Source organism: Macaca fascicularis, chromosome 4 (assembly GCF_037993035.2).
Source record: "Macaca fascicularis isolate 582-1 chromosome 4, T2T-MFA8v1.1".
In the NCBI taxonomy this organism is placed as follows: domain Eukaryota; kingdom Metazoa; phylum Chordata; class Mammalia; order Primates; family Cercopithecidae; genus Macaca; species Macaca fascicularis.
In genome coordinates this window covers 129479309-129496376 of record NC_088378.1, presented here as the reverse complement: position 1 = coordinate 129496376, position 17068 = coordinate 129479309, and the positions used below count along the sequence as shown (strand labels likewise).

General features: G+C 46.0%; 1 protein-coding gene across 5 annotated transcripts in view; it reads left to right on the top strand.

Annotated features, from left to right (window-relative positions):
* The window catches only part of TAF8 (TATA-box binding protein associated factor 8), a 42237-nt gene that overhangs the window by 10487 nt on the left and 14682 nt on the right, over positions 1-17068 (top strand). For 3 of the 5 annotated variants that reach the window (XM_005553011.5, XM_065544052.1, XM_005553012.5), the window contains exons 6-8: positions 6253-6400; positions 8437-8579; positions 16639-16778. The exons of 1 other annotated variant lie outside the window; for it this stretch is intronic. In XM_005553011.5, the coding sequence (XP_005553068.1) occupies positions 6253-6400; positions 8437-8579; positions 16639-16778 (431 nt within the window). The remainder of the gene's footprint in view (positions 1-6252; positions 6401-8436; positions 8580-16638; positions 16779-17068) is intronic. One more of the 5 variants, XM_074038096.1, reaches the window with a different exon arrangement.

Here is a 17068-nt window from a genome sequence, read left to right as displayed (position 1 = left end):
TCCAACTGTGTCCTGTTACAAAAGAAAACAGATTCTTATTGCACTTTTGCAATTAGCTATACTGCCATAAATTGAGAAGTATTAATAGTTTCCAAATTCTGGAGAAATCCGGTAGAGAGGAACAATATGCTCCAAATTTTGTTCACAGGAGTTTATTTTACCCCCGTATTAAAAGTTGCCAATAGTTCTAAAGAAATAATTTATCTTGACTCTGAAAACAAGGTTTAGCAATGTTTAAGACATTAGCTCTCCATGAGAGTCCTAGAAGTTTGGTTTCTCCCTCTATTCCAATAGCACAATTGTTGTTGTTGTTGTTTTTTTGAGACGGTGTCATGCTCTGTTGCCCAGGCTGGAGTACAGCAGCGCGATCTCAGCTCACTGCAAGCTCCGCCTCCCGGGTTCACGCCATTCCTCTACCTCAGGCTCCCAAGTAGCTGGGATTACAGGCGCCCGCCACCACGCCTGGCTAATTTTTTGTATTTTTAGTAGAGACGGGGTTTCACCGTGTTAGCCAGGATGGTCTTGATTTCCTGACCTCATGATCCGCCCACCCTGGCCTCCCAAAGTACTGGGATTACAGGCGTGAACCATTGTGCCCAGCTTTCAATAGCACAATTTTTAAAGTTATCTGAGACCTGAACTTAGAGTCCTATATTTGATTATAAACTACCTTTTGAAAAGGACCAAAGCAAAATAAAATGTCTGTGGATGACAAAAGTCTGTAGCCACTATTAAAGCTACAATTGGCTAGGAATTTTGGTTACTTCTGTGGCATACAGCAATTTTACATAACAATTATAATTATTAACATACAGTAAATTATATCAACATTATAGAAGTTTCCCATAATTTTGGACACATAATATATTTATACAAATACAGTCTAAACCAAACGCCATTCACTCTTCTATTTGAAAGTTTTTCTTGTATTCTAATGTCACAATCTCTGGAGTTATTAATCAGAAACCTGCATTTATGAGCACCTGTTAAATTTTATAGCCGATTATAAAACCATCTTTTAAAGAGGATCAAAATGAGACAACAATTGTCTGTGTATGACAAAAACATTTTAGGGCAGCAACAGTTAAAGACACAATTGGCAAGGAAATTTGTTACCTTTGTGGCACACAGTCTGTTAACATAATAATTGTAGTTATTACTGATCGCATACACTAAGTCATATTAGAATTATACAAGTTTTATGTAATTTTGAAACATATACCAATAACATAGTTATACAAATATAGACCAAAGAAAGCAAAACACCATTTCGTATTTGACAATGCTTCCTGTATGATTTTTTTATGAGATAAGCCAAATGTCATTTTTGGGCTTTAGAGGACATAATATCTAAAGTGTTAGGTTAGAAAGAGACATAATTAGCCGGGCGCGGTGGCTCAAGCCTGTAATCCCAGCACTTTGGGAGGCTGAGATGGGCGGATCACGAGGTCAGGAGATCGAGACCATCCTGGCTAACACGGTGAAACCCCGTCTCTACTAAAAAAAAAAATACAAAACTAGCCGGGTGAGGTGGCGGGTGCCTGTAGTCCCAGCTACTCGGGAGGCTGAGGCAGGAGAATGGCGTGAACCCGGGAGGCGGAGCTTGCAGTGAGCTGAGATCCGGCCACTGCACTCCAGCCTGGGCGACAGAGCGAGACTCTGTCTCAAAAAAAAAAAAAAAAAAAAAAAAAGAAAGAGACATAATTTGTAATTGGATTTTGGAAAGTTTGTCAAATATCAAAGGTTTAAAACACTGGATATCACAAAATAGAATCCCAGGTCACAATAAGTCATTTGTTTGGCCAAAATGATAACTCCAAACAATTTTTTTAAAAAGAAAAGTCTTTACTCTGATAGAGGAGACCTAGCTTTCCAAACAAGACTCAGTGAAGATAGCATGAGGCCAGCTGAATCTCTCTCTCCTCTTTTTTTTCCCTGCCATTTACCCAAAGGAGAAAAGAAAACCCTTTCATTATCTTTTAACATTACATAAAAATCATCTTCAAAAGAGAAAAACAAATTTCATATTTGCATTAGTGCATCTTTAATGTTAGCTAGTTTTTTAAATAAAATTTTATATCTCTACCCAGTTTTGATTAGTTTGACCATACGGTAAGGTTTTCATAAGCTTTTTAGAATTTTCCTTTACAATTTTCCATCAAACAGCAGATCAATTTTCTAAGAAAACCCCATTATTCAGACACATGGGCCCAGATTCTGGCCCCACATCAGTATGATTTTAATGTTTTAACCTACAGAAAAAAGCTAAATAATTTCGTTTAAATCTTAGCCAACTTGTTGGTACCCACAGAATTTTTACAAGATCAACCCTTTACAAACCCTTTTCACTTTGCTTAAACCTTCAGTTTTGGTTCTGTTACTCTTTTAGGTTAAGACAATCGTTTTTTTTTTTTGAGACGGAGTCTTGCTCTGTCACCCAGACACGTACTTCCAAATAAGGTCATATTGTGAGGTACTAGGACATATCAAAAATGTTTTTTGTGGGGACACAGTTCAACCCATAACATTCTTTAACTTTAACAGATAGGGATATAGTGTATCCGTATCTGTAAAAAATTTTTTTTGAGACAGGGTCTTACTTTGTCGCCCAGGCTGCTGGAGTGCAATGGGGCAATCTCAGCTCACCACAGCTTCGACCTCCTAGACTCAAGTGATCCTCCTGCCTCAACCTCCCGAGTAGCTGGGACTATAGCGGTGCACCACCATGCCCAGCTAATTTTTGTATCTTCTGTAGAGACAGGGTTTCACCATGTTGCCCAGGCTGGTCTCGAATTCCTGGGTGCAAGCAATTTGCCCAGGCATGGGTACATACTCCAGTATGTGTTTGCTTATTTATGTGAATATTATAATGTAACATTGTGCAAAATAATGTACATTAAAAGATAATCTTACCCCTGTAAAATGTTTAGGAAACCTAAAACCTTTTCTAGTGGGAGCGATTGCCTCTGCTTTTTTTTTTTTTTTGAGACGGAGTCTCGCTCTGTCACCCAGGCCAGAGTGCAGTGGCGCTTCTCGGCTCACTACAAGCTCTGCCTCCCGGGTTCACGCCATTCTCCTGCCTCATCCTCCCGAGTAGCTGGGACTACAGGCGCCCGCCACCGCGCCCGGCTAATTTTTTTACATTTTTAGTAGAGACGGGGTTTCATCGTGGAAGCCAGGATGGCCTCGATCTCCTGACCTTGTGATGTGCCCTCCTCGGCCTCCCAAAGTGCTGGGATTACAGGCATGAGCCACCGCGCCCGGCTGCCTCTGCTTTTTATTTTTTGAAATCATAGTTTTTTTTTGTTTATTTGTTTGTTTTGTTGTTGTTATTTTATAGAGATGGGGAGAGGTTTTTTGTCTTTCTGTGGTGCCCAAGCTGGCCTTGAACTCCTAGCCTTAAGCAGCCTTTGCACCTTGGCCTCCTAGAGTGCTGGGATTACAGGCATGCACCACTGCACTCAGTCTTTTTTTAGAGGTGGAGTTCTTGCTCTGTTGCCCAGGCTGGAGTGCAGTGGTGTAATCATGGCACTACAGCTTTGAACTCCCAGGCTCAAGCAATCCTCCCACCTCAGCCTGCAGAATAGCTAGGACCACAAGCATGTGTTACCATGCTAGCCTGGAAATCTTGGTTTAATATTTGATGGAATAATAAGTTAGAGGTCAGATTCTAAGATTAGTTTATTTTGATACTTTAATGGCTCTCATAGTTGAAGATGGTACATCACAAAGATATGTAACATCATTGGCTGCTCTTAATAAACCATAAAACTATTTTTTTATTCTCATTTACTCATTATTCAAAGAATTTTGTTGAAAATTTTCTATTAAATTTCTAATTTATTGAGTGCCAAAAGTTGTCTTAGGAATAATTACAAGATTTTGCATTTTAATGTTTTTAACAAGTACAATATGTTCAAAATCCACTCATTTTAATTTTGGGAAGTTTTGGTTTTTTGGGGGGAGGGGGGGACGGGCACAGAGTTTGTCTCAGTCCCCCAGGCTGGAGTGCAGTGGTATGATCTCGGCTCATTGCAACCTCCGTCTCCCAGGTTCAAGCCATCCTCATGTCTCAGCCTCCCCCGAGTAGCTGGAATTACAAGTGCCCGCCACCATGCCTGGCTAATTTTTGTATTTTTGGTTGAGACGGGGTTTCCCCATGTTGACCAAGCTAGTCTCAAACTCCTGACCTCAGGTGATCCACCTGCCTCGGCCTCCCAAAATGCTGGGATTACAGTTGTGAGCCACCATACCCAGCCTTTTGGGAAGATTTTTAACATGTCAGAAAATTCTGTTTCTTTGTTTAAGTATAGATAGGAGAACTGTATAGGTGACACACTTGAACTGATGGTGACAACAAAGAAACATCTCTAGGTGCCTCCTTTGAAAATACTATCTCCATATCATGAAAAGTAGTTACTTTATTGGTTGTTGTTAAAATGTCACCATTGCCATTATCAATTAAAATATTTTCCGGCCGGGTACAGTGACTCACACCTGTAATCACAGCACTTTGGGAGGCCAAGGTGAGTGGATCATCTGAGGTCAGGAGTTCAAGACCAGCCTGGCCAACATGATGAAACCCCATCTCTACTAAAAATACAAAAATTAGCTGGGCGTGGTGGCATGTGCCTGTAGTCCCAGCTACTCAGGAGTCTGAGGCAGGAGAATCGCTTGAACCCAGGAGGTGGAGGTTGTAGTGAGCCGAGATTGCGCCACCGCACTCCAGCCTGGGTGACAGAGCAAGACTCTGTCTCCAAAAAATAAAAATAATAAAGTAAAATGTTTTGGCTCATTTCTCATTCTGATCTCAATTGTTTTCATTCCATAACTTGATTGCCAACAAGCTCATAATTAGGAGGAAGAGTGGCAGCCTGCCATTTTCTTGGTCACTTGCACTGTATAGTAAGATCTTCAGCCTCTTTCTTTGAGGGAATCTTTTTGGAACGACGTATCCATATTGTGAGGATTGATTTTTTTTTTTTTTTTTTTGAGATGGAGTCTCACTCTCCCAGGCTGGAGTGCAATGGTGCGATCTCGGCTCACTGCAACCTCCACCTCCCGGGTTCAAGTGATTCTCCTGCCTCAGCCTGCCAAGTAGCTGGGACTACAGGCGCACGCCACCACACCCAGCTCATTTTTGTATTTTTAGTGGAGACGGGGTTTCACCATGTTGGCCAGGGTGGGTGAGGATTGATTTAATAAGATGGGATGGTATAATCCATAAATCCGCATAGGCAGCCACTCCCATACTGCAGGAGGTCACATTACACTGATGGAACCTGTGATCCCCGTCAGGGCTTCCCACTCTTTCTTTAGGATGCGTCTCTTAGACCTGAGACCATCTGTCATGGGAGCTGAATGAAGGCCCCAGGACAATCTCTACAGTAAATATTTGTACATTTCTTAATTTTTCTTTTTTTTCTTTTTTTTTTTTTTTTTTTGAAATGGAGTCTTGCTCTGTCACCCAGGCTGGAGTGCAGTGGTGTGATCTTGGCTCACCGCAACCTCTGCCTCCCAAGTTCAAGCGATTCTCCTACCTCAGCCTCCCAAGTAGTTGGGATTACAGGTACCTGCCACCACGCCTGGCTAATGTTTTTTATTTTTAGTAAAGATAGGGTTTCATCATCTTGGCCAGGCTGGTCTCAAACTCCTGACCTCATGATCCACCCACCTTGGCCTCCCAAAGTGCTAGGATTACAGGTGTGAGCCACCATGCCTGGCCTTAATTTTTAATTAGAAATACATATTAATGTAGTTACATTGTTCGTCCGCCTTTCTACTGTGCTTTGGTGATCTTGGCTCTAACTAATGGTATTGAGTCATTTTATTTTATTTCATTTTATTTATTTGTTTTTGAGACAGAGTCTCGCTCCTGTTGCCCAGGCTGGAGTGCAATGATGCAATCTTGGCTCATTGCAACCTCCACCTCCTGGGTTCAAGCCATTCTCCTGCCTTAGCCTCCCAAGTAGCTGGGATTATAGGTGCACACCACCACACCCAGCTAATTTTTGTATTTTTAGTAGAGACGGGGTTTTGTTATGTTGGTCAGGCTGGTCTCGAACTCCTGACCTCCGGTGATCCACCAGCCTCAGCCTCCCAAAGTGCTGGGATTATAGGCGTGAGCCACCGCGCCTGGCCTGGTATTGGGTCATTTTAGAGAATAGGGCATAGCGACAGCAAGCCAGGGAGCTGATGAAAGCAGAATGATACTTCGGCATCACCTCAGTGTCTTTGCTATTCTGTTTGTAGACGTACCGTGAGCCCGTGTCAGACTACCAGGTCCTGCGGGAGAAGGCTGCATCCCAGCGGCGCGATGTGGAGCGGGCACTTACCCGTTTCATGGCCAAGACAGGCGAGACTCAGAGTCTTTTCAAAGATGACGTCAGCACATTTCCATGTGAGAGTTGCCCCGCTGTGTGGACCCTGTCTTATTTGAAATACTCACACTATCTTTTCTTTCTCTCAGCATAGTAGGAAGCAACAAATAAGCTTTTGTCCTTCCCTTGGGTACAGCTTGCCCCTCAGATTTCTGGCTCCTTTCCCCTGATCTTAAGAGTCTGTCCTTAACTGACAGCTCCAGGACAGTAATGGCCTCTGTTGGGATTGGCCGCTTGAGGTCCATTGAGTTACCTTGAGGTGGCCTAGGCCTAGGCATCAGAGTCACTCAGTGGCAGCCCAGGTAGTAGAAGGAACACTGGCATCAGGGGCCAGTTGCCCATCGTGATATTCCCTCATAGGTCCCATCTCATTTAAGTTGGCATCTCGGCACTGTTTGGCCATGTTGACCAAGCTACTTCATTTCCATAGACCTCAGTTTTTACAAATATGAGTGAGGGAGGTTGGTTTAGGCGATTCCTTCATTCAGCAAGCTCCTGTGGAATGCCTGCTGTGTGCCTGGCTCTGGAATAACAGCAGCTGCCAGTTATTAAGTGCCAGATACTGTGCCGATCACTTCCCATACATTATCTCATTAAATCCTCTTGTGAGCCTCTGAGTCAGGAACTGATATATCACTACCTTCATAGGAACCCTTCAATGAGGCACAAGAGAAATGAAGTCACTTCCTCAAGGAGCATGGCTAGTAGATAGCATTCAAACCTAGCTCTTACTGCCGGACCCCACATCTGACCCACAGTAAAAAATAATTCTGGAGTTTTTGTGGGTAGATTCTGAAGTCATACTGCCTTAGAATCCCATTCTGCCATTTTTTAAGTTTTTTTTTTTGAGACAGAGTCTTGCTCTGTCACCCAGGCTGGAATGCAGTGGCACGATCTCTGCTCACTGCAACCTCGGCCTCCCAGGTTCAAACGATTTTTCTGCTTCAAGTAACTGAGACTACAGGCATTAGCCACCAACCCGGCTAATTTTTTGTATTTTTAGTAGAGACGGGGTTTCACCCAGTTGGCCAGGCTGGTCTTGAACTCCTGAGCTCAAGTGATCCACCTACCTCAGCCTCCCAAGGTGCTGGGATTATAGGCATGAGCCACCACGCCCAGCCAATTCTAGAGCATTTTCTAACAGTCACATTCTACCATAGAAGTATACACGGAGACTTTTTCTTTTCGTGTTTTGAGACAGGATCTCACTCTGTCACCTAGTCTTGAGTACAGTGGCACAAACACAGCTAACTGCAGCCTGGACCTCCTGGACTCAAGTCTCCCACCTCAGCCTCCCTAGTAGCTGGGACTACAGGCATGCACTATTATACCTGGCTAATTTTATTTTTCCTAGAGACGGGATTTCACCATGTTGCCCAGGCTGGTCTCAAACTCCTGGGCTCAAGCAGTCCTCCTGCCTCAGCCTCCCAAAGTGCTAGGATTATAGGCATGAGCCACCACACCTGGCCTTCTTTCTTTTAATGTTAATTTTAAATCAATTTCTTCCTCTCATCCTCATTGCTTTTTGGAACTCTCATTTACCAGAGTGTCTTACAGCTCAGTGGACATGCATATATGCAGAGTGCTCAAATCCAGCCTTTGGACTTGAGTCCTTCAGGGTGAAGGAATCAATATTCCTGCTCTGGAAATGAAGCTTAGAGGGGTTTAACTGACCTTGGGTGCAAGATCTCAAAACTCACGTGTTGCTAGGATTCTATCTATAGCCCCATTTCAATCTTATCTCAGTTGTACTTGGCCAAAAAGTAGATTCTGAAGTCATACTACCTGAGTTAGAATCCCATTCTGCCATTTTCAGCATGCTTGGGAAAGTCATTTCACCTCTCTGTGCCTAATCGTACTTAATAGGATGGGAGCAAGGATGAAAGATAACATGAGTAAAGACCATAGGACATTGCCTGGCCTGTTGCGTAAGTACTTGGAGCGAGTTAGCCAGTATTATCTTCTGATGCTGCTCACTGATGTGAGGCTCTAGGACGCTAAGCCAGCTGTGAGGTGTCTGTGACAGTGGACTCATGCCTCTCTTCCAATTCGCCAGTGATTGCTGCCAGACCTTTCACCATCCCCTACCTGACAGCTCTTCTTCCATCTGAACTGGAGATGCAACAGATGGAAGAGACAGATTCCTCGGAGCAGGATGAACAGACAGACACGGAGAACCTTGCTCTTCATATCAGCATGGTGGGTTCCACCTTCTGCCAACCTCAGAGTATCCCCCAAACTATCCCACCCTGCCCTCAGTCTGTCACCCTGGGACCTGGACATGATCGACCTTAGGTCTCTGACTTTATATTAGGGGCCTGCCTGAGGGCTTGTGTGATGATCCAGGTGCAACCTGATCTACTTAGAGACACATCCGTGTCCTGGGGATTCACTCATTCATTCAACAAATACAGTTCCAGGTGCTGGGGAATTAGTAGGAAACCAAATAAACAAAATTCCATGTCCTCATGGGGCTAATGAAAAAATAATAAATGAAATAGGAAGTGGGGGCCGGGCGCGGTGGCTCAAGCCTGTAATCCCAGCACTTTGGGAGGCCGAGACGGGCGGATCACGAGTTCAGGAGATCGAGACCATCCTGGCTAACACGGTGAAACCCCGTCTCTACTAAAATACAAAAAAAATTAGCCGGGCGAGGTGGCGGGCGCCTGTAGTCCCAGCTACTCGGGAGGCTGAGGCAGGAGAATGGCGTGAACCCGGGAGGCGGGGCTTGCAGTGAGCTGAGATCCGGCCATTGCACTCCAGCCTGGGCAACAGAGCTAGACTCCGTCTCAAAAAAAAAAAAAGGAAGTGGGGATGGGGATGGGAGGGATGCAGTATTAGGTAGGGTGACTGAGAAGGGGACATTTGAGTAAAGACCTGAAGTGAACAAGGCATGGGCATGTCTAGGGGTAAAGCCTTTCTAAGCAGCAGGTGCAGCAGGTGCAAAGGCCCTGAGGCGGGAGCTCCCCTGTTGTATTGAAGAACAGCAAGGACATCAGGGTGGCCAGAGTGGCGTGAACAAGAGGGAGAACAGTAGGGGATGAGGTCCGAGAGAGCCCACGGGGAGTCGGACCTTACAGGGTCTTAAAGGTTAGATTAGACACTTTGGCATTTACTCAGTGAGATGGAGCCACTGGAGATGTTGAGCAGAGGAGGGTCAGGATCTGATGTAGGTTTGCTAATAGGGTCAGTCAGGTAGCTGTGCTGAGGATGGGCTATAGAGAGCAGGCAGAAGCAGGGAGACCAGTTAGGATGCTGTCACAGTAAACTGAGAGATGGTAGGAGGAGCAAAAATAAGGAGATGTGGTCACCTAGATTATTTGGTCAGATTCTAGATCACTTTCAGAGCAGAGCCAGTTGACAGAGTAGATATGAGAGAGAGTTAAAGAAAACTGTAAGGTTTTTTTGCCTGAATAATAGGAAAGATGGAATTGCCTTCAGCCAAGATGGGAACAGCCACCGGGTGGAACAGGTGTGTGGGGGAAGTCAGGAGTTGATGTTCGTGTCTTAAATGTAGATGTGTTAAGTTTGAGATGCTTGTTAGACATCAGGTGGTGAAGTCCGGTGGAGAGTTGGATATATAAGTTGGAGTTTGAGGAGCAGTTAGGGCAGGAGATGCATATTTGGGAGCCAGCAGTCTGTAGGTCATGTCTAAAACCATGAGCGTGGATGAGCTCTTCCAGGGATGAGTGAGGATAAGAAGAGGAGGCACATTGAGCCCTGGAGCTGCTGCTATGTGTAGAGCTTGAAGAGATGAGAAGAACCAGCATGGAGGTGGGAGGAGATCCGGAAGAGGGCTGTGTCCTGGAGGCCAAGGGAAGTAAGTGTTTCAGGGGGAAAAGAGCAATTAGCTGTGTCCCAAGCTGCAGGTGGCTCCAATGGTAGAAGGACTGAGAATTCAACCATTAGATTTGGCAGTGTGGGTGCCATTTGTGACCTTGATGAGAACCATTTCAGTAAGAATGAGAGCGAAGACCTGGAGTAAATTCAGAGAGAATGGGAGGAGAGAAAGAGGAGTCAGTGAGTATAGACTTGTGCTGTCCTTTACAGCAGCCACTAGCCACATGTGGGTATTTAAATTAATTAAATAAAACTAAAAATCGGTTTCTTAATCTCACTAGCCACATTTCAAGTATCTAATAGCCTCACATGGCCAGTGGCTGCTCTACTGGACAGTGCAGATATTGAACATTTCCATTGGCACAGAAAGTCGTGTGGTGTTCCCTGCAGTACAGGGAAGGAGATTGGTGGAGTGGTAACTAAAAAGGGGAAAATGAGGGAATTAAGAGAGGCGTTTTATGTTTTTGTTTTTTAAGATAAAAGAACATGTTTGTGTGCTGCCAGGAATAATCTGGTCAAAAGGGAAAAAGGATACAGGAAAAAAAGAAACGTCTGGGAATGATGTTGTTTGGTAGGGGGAAAGGAATGGGCCTGTGACCAAATGGAGGGACTAGCCTTCTTCTGGACATTTCATACCCAGGATAGGAGACGGAACATGTGGGTTCAGAGACAAAGGTGGGCAAGGAGATGTTCTAGTCCTGGCTTGTTTTAGGGAATACTTTCTTTTCTGCTCACCGGTGTGTCACACTCAGCAAGTTAAAGGATAAGAGCCCCCTCTTGTTCCTGCACCCTTGGAGAAAGTGCGAGGTACAATTACAGAACCACCAGAAGCTCGAATGCCCTCAAGGCTAATAGGGTTATATAGCCAGTTTACCATATTCAACCATCCTTTAAAATCAGCACTAGCTTGGATGCCTTAGTGGCTGTAGTTGGACTGAGCATCCCTCATGTTCTCTAAGATGAGGTGCACCAAGTGGCAGCCAGCTACTCTGGTTTGCTAGTGGAATATGCCTGTGCCATCTGTATTTGCAGAAGATCTTATTTGCTTAGACATCCTTTTTTTTTTTTTTTTTTTTTTTTTCCCCAGACAGAGTCTCGCTCTGTCACCCAGGCTGTAGTGCAGTGGCAAGATCTCGGCTCACTGCAACCTCCGCCTCCCGGGTTCAAGCGATTCTTCTGCCTCAGCCTCCTGAGTAGCTGGGATTACAGGCACGCGCCACCATGCCCGGCTAATTTTTGTATTTTTAGTGGAGACAGGGTTTCACCACGTTGGTCTGGCTGGTCTCGAACTCCTGACCTCATGATCCACCCACCTTGGCCTCCCAAAGTGCTGGGATTAGAGGCATAAGCCACCACGCCCGGCCTGGACATACTTTTTTTTTTTTCCCTAAATGTTGAATTATTCCTTTCAGAATTAGGGCTGGGAGCCCATGGCTTTAAATAAAGCAGAGGAAATTGTTATTGTATGCTTCTGTTAATTTGGGCTGAGATACGGTGATTGGGTCATGGACTAAGTTGAGGTTCACCTTATGAGAAAGGAGTCATGTAAACATCATACCTTTGTAAGTACAATATAGTTGAAGGGCCTGGACATGCATTCACTGACAGTCCTGTAGTGATGTGAGGTCATGGTGGTAATTGAACCTAAAGAATATCAGCGACTGCCTGAGGACTCTTGAATACCACGAGGCCAAGCCAGGGTTGCAGAGAGCAGGGGTGTAGGAAGGCCTGAGTCTTAGAGTCAAACTTGCCTAGCTTTAAATCCAGACTGTGCTGCTTGCCACGTGTGTGACTGTGATTGCGTTACTTAACACCTTAGTCTATTTCCTTGTAAGTAGAAACAGGAACACCTACCTCAAGGGACAGGGGGAGCTTGAGGTAGAGCTGGTATCTATCAGGTGCCTGGCACGTGGCAGCTCCTGGCACACACTGCTCCCTCCCCTGCTTTTTTAGGCTATATAACCTAAAAATAAAATAAAATGACTTCAAGACAAAGATTCTAGCGACAATTTACTAGTCAGTTGGACCTAATGTTTTTTTGTTAGACTAGGAAATACAATCATATGTTTCAAAATGCAGTGTGTGCAAAAAGATGTATGGTGACAATCCCTCCCATCCTGTTCCCTGTCACCCACTTTCCCTCCCACAGGGCAACTGTCTCACCAGCCTCTTGTGTATCCTTCTAGAGACTTTTGTTTTTTAATTGTTATTTTGAACTGAAACAGCAGATAACAAACTGTTCTCTTCTTGCTTTCTCCCTGGCTGTATCTTGGTCATTCCACAACTATAAGGGAGGAGCTGCATCGTTCCTCACAGCTGCTTTATCTTCCATTGTATGGCTGTAACCATTTAATTTATCTAGTCCCTCATGACCACTTAGGTTGTTTTCTGTGTTTAGCATTTATAGACATTGTTATAGCGAAGTAAATAACTGGTATTTTAAATTATTCTTTTATCTCTTGATGACAGTGGACCTCTCAAGGTCTGTTGTTAGGCAGCACGTTATTTAACCTGGTTCTAGTTTCTCCATGTACTTGAACATAAAGGAGCTATTCATTTTAAATTCATGTATAATAGATTCTTTTCTCACACATTTGAACCGGCTGCTTTCTGCAGCCGATCCAGATATCTAAACTTTTACTCTTATGAAAAATGTACCAGTCACTCACTCAGCCAGTGTTTGTTTAGCACCTAGTATGTGCCAGATACTATTCTGGCTGCTTGGGATAAAGCAGTGAGAAAAACAAAGAAAACCTCTGCCTTTTAGGAACGTATGTTTGGCTGTGGGAGAATGACAGTAAACATAATATATGAATAAATCATTGCATAGTATATCAGAAATGAAAGTGCTGTGCTGGGAAAAACAGTAGGGGAAGATCCGGGGTGAGGAGGAGTCTTCAGTTTTTTTGTTTGTTTGTTTGTTTGTTTTTTTGAGACTGAGTCTGGCTCTGTCGCCCAGGCTGGAGTGCAGTGGCCGGATCTCAGCTCACTGCAAGCTCCGCCTCCCGGGTTTACGCCATTCTCCTGCCTCAGCCTCCGGAGTAGCTGGGACCACAGGCGCCCGCCACCTCGGCCGGCTAGTTTTTTGTATTTTTTAGTAGAGACGGGGTTTCACCGTGTTAGCCAGGATGGTCTCGATCTCCTGACCTTGTGATCCGCCCGTCTCGGCCTCCCAAAGTGCTGGGATTACAGGCTTGAGCCACCGCACCCGGCCGAGTCTTCAGTTTTAAGTGGGGTGCTCGGAGTAGGCATTACCGAGAAGGGGATATGTGAGCAGGGGCTTGAACTGGGTGAGGGAGTGAGCCATGCGGATATCTGGGGAAGAGTACTCTGGCAGAGGGAATGGGCAGTGCAAAGGCCCTGTGGAATAGTGAGTGGCTTGTGGATTGGGTAGGGCCTTGCAGGCTGTTTTAAGAACTGACTTTTAACTAAGTGAGATGGGAGTTGTGGGAGGGTGTGGAGCAGAGGAGGGACATTTCTGAGCTTCTTAAAGCATCACTCTGATGGCTCGGTGAGAACGGACTGGAGAGATCAGTCAGGAAGCTGTTGCTATAGCCTAGGTGAGAGGCAGTGGTGGGCCCAAGCAGAGTGGTTGCCACAGAGGTGGTGGAAGTGGTCAGTACCTGCCTGAATTTTGAAGGTAAGTCCAAAAGGCTGTGCTAACAGATTGGGGGTAGGATGTCAGAGAAAGAAAAGAAGTGTGCCAGATGTGGTGGTGCATGCCTGTAGTCCTAATCACTCGGGAAGCTGAGGCAGGAAGATTGAGCCCAGAAATTTGAGTCCAGTTTTGGGCAACGTAGTGAGACCCTATTTAAAAATAAAAGAAAGAAAACAAGCAAGAATGACCACAGAGTTTGTGACTTGAGCCATTAGAAGGATGGAGTTGCCATCACCTGTGATGGGAGGGACTAAAAAGCGCCGTTTACTCACAGGGGAAGGTCCCCAATTCAGACTTAGGTGCCTGAAGTCCAAGCTGCCTGTCTGACACCCCAGTGGAAATGCTGAGTGAGCTGCTGGCTGCATGAGTCTGGAAGTCGGCAGAGGTGAGGGCTGGCAGTGTACTCCAGGGAACAGTTGGCATGGAGATGGCACGGAGAGCTGGGAGACCGGATGCAATCACCCCAGAGGGTTTAGGGCTTGCTAGAGCTCAGAGGCAATTCAGGGAGCGCCTGATAGACCATTCTGCTCTCACCTTTTTAACAAATCTCTGGGTCAGTTTGACACTTTGCTTTTTTGTTTTTTTTGAGATGGAGTCCCGCTGTGTTGTCTAGGCTGGAATGCAGTGGCACGATCTCGGCTCTCTGCAACCTCCAACTCCCGGGTTCAAGAGACTATCTTGCCTCAGCCTCCCGAGTAGCTAGGATTATAGGCACCTACCACCATACCCAGCTAATTTTTTTTGTATTTTTAGTAGAGGCGGGGTTTCACCATGTTGGCCAGGCTGGTCTTGAACTCCTGACCTCAGGTGATCCACCCGCCTCGGCCTCCCAAAGTGTTGGATTACAGGCATGAGCCACCCCGCCTGGCCTACTTTTTTTACTGACTCCCCCACCCCTAACCGTCTCAATGCTGTGTATCGCTGAAGGGGACATTTCTGTGAGGTCTGCTTGGGAGAAGGAAGCCTGTCATCCTGCGCTCATGAGCCATGGTGAGCCGAAGGGAGGGAGCCTCTGGACCCACCAGCAGTGTCTTGAAGCTGTCATTTTCAGCACCTCTAACAGTGTCACCTCTATCTGTATCTCAGAAAACACTGAAGGCACGGTTGAAATGAACTTCCATTAACTTTGAAGATAGGCTGTCTACTGTAGAGAAATGATAGGGTGGACAGAGTGGGGAGATACTACTCCGTTGCGCCATTAGGAACTTCAGAAAGGTTGGATGCCAAATACCCGAGGGAGTTCTGGTTATGGGCAGACCTTTTTTTCCGGCACCTGGTCTGGCCTGAACTAGGTTGGTCCTGCAGCACTTGCTTTCAAGAGTTTCCAGAAGGCCCCAGTGGCTCTAGGTCACCTTGTGGTCCCACTGGATTGGGTGCTGGAGAGGGAAAGTACATAGGCCCTGATACTGGGCCAATGGAACTGGGTCTTTGAAGAGAACAATTGGTAGGACAGAGAGAGGGCATGTGCCACAGGGAAACCTAGACGTGATCTGGTTTCTTCCGGCTCATTAAACCTGAGACTGGTGTCCATGCCCTAGGCCAGCTGTCCTGTCGGGGGAACCTGCTGTTGATTTCATGCCGTCTGGTCACGGCGCCCTCTGTTTTGACAGCAGCCTCTCCTGCTTGAGGTCAGTGAGGGCCTCTTTGGCCTCAAGTTGCAGAACAGGAAGAGGAAGCTCAGTGACTTCTTCCCCGTGGAAGAACTTCTTCCCCTTGGCCCATCACCAGGGGGCGCACCCCACCAAACATGGAAAACAGAGGAGCCTGTGAATAAAGAAAGGAGAACTGACTGATCATACTCCCAGAACAGTTTTTAAAATGTCAGCATATTACCTTTTTTTCTGTGTCTATACACAACTGTGACTTTTTAAGAATTTTGATCATACTGATTACATGTGAACTTACAAACTTTTCTGAAAAACCACATTTTTCTCAAAAAATGAACAGTAAAAAACCCTGCCTCAGAGTTCAAGACCAGCCCGGCCAACTGGTAAAACCCCGTCTCTACTAAAAACACAAAAATTAGCCGGGTGTCATGGCACATGCCTGCAATCCCAGCTACTTGGGAGGCTGAGGCAGGAGAATTGCTTGAATCCGGGAGACGGAGGCTGCAGTGAGCTGAGATTGCACCATTGCACTCCAACCTGGGTGACACAGGGAGACTCCGTCTCAAACAAACCCTGCCTCATGGGTTGCAGATAGGCATTACCAATGATGTGCATGTGCTGTACCTGCAGACTCTGCTTCCCTTAGTGGAACCCTCAGGGCTCTAGAGGTTTCTGGCCTATGCTGGGATGTGATCGTTGGGACCATGTTACAAGTACCAGAAATGTGAGAATTTGAGGAGGAAATCTGTTCTGACTTAGGCTAGCTTGGCCAGGAGATACCCTATGCAAATGATGTGTTCTGATCCTGTATCTCCCAGTCCTGCTGGGCATCCTCCCTGGGGCATCTGAGTTTGATTCCTGTCCCTCTCAGGTCTCTTCTTTCTAACCCCTGTCCCTGCCTTCTCCAGAGGTTCAAGACTCTCGACTCTGTTGTGTGCTCTTCTAGGTCAAGGCTGTTAGTCTTGCCTTCCCTTCATAGCCAGCCCCTGCCTGGGCCTCACTTCATCAGGGGCAAAGACACGAACATTGGAAAGAAGGTGCTTCCCAGGTTCTAATTTCTCTGTTAGAGGATGCTAATGGTCATTCCAATTATGGGCATGATCTCTTTCCTTATGCTGTTGGTGTTGTGCTTTATTTTGGCTTTTGCTCAAAGGAGGATTCTGGAGCCGAGAAGGAGAACACCTCTGTGTTGCAGCAGAACCCCTCCTTGTCGGGAAGCCGGAATGGGGAGGAGAACATCATCGATAACCCTTATCTGCGGCCCGTGAAGAAGCCCAAGATCCGCAGGAAGAAGTGAGTCGGAGGCTGGGGTCCAGAGAGCCTTCATTGTCCCACCGAGGTGGTCTTCTCTGCTCCTTGGTAGAAAAGAGTCTCCTCAGTGGGGCTGAGCCTTGGGGAGAGCCACTTTGGTGAGAGGGAATAGTCTCCCTTTTCCTGTCTTACTTGGCTCCCGTACACAGCTCTCGTTCCTTAGTGGTTGAGTGTCCTGCAGTCTAGGGACCAACCCTCACAGCACTGGAGCTGTTTTCCCCTAGAAGGAGAGCAGACAGGGCCCCCACCAGGAGGCTCCATGGTTCCTCTTC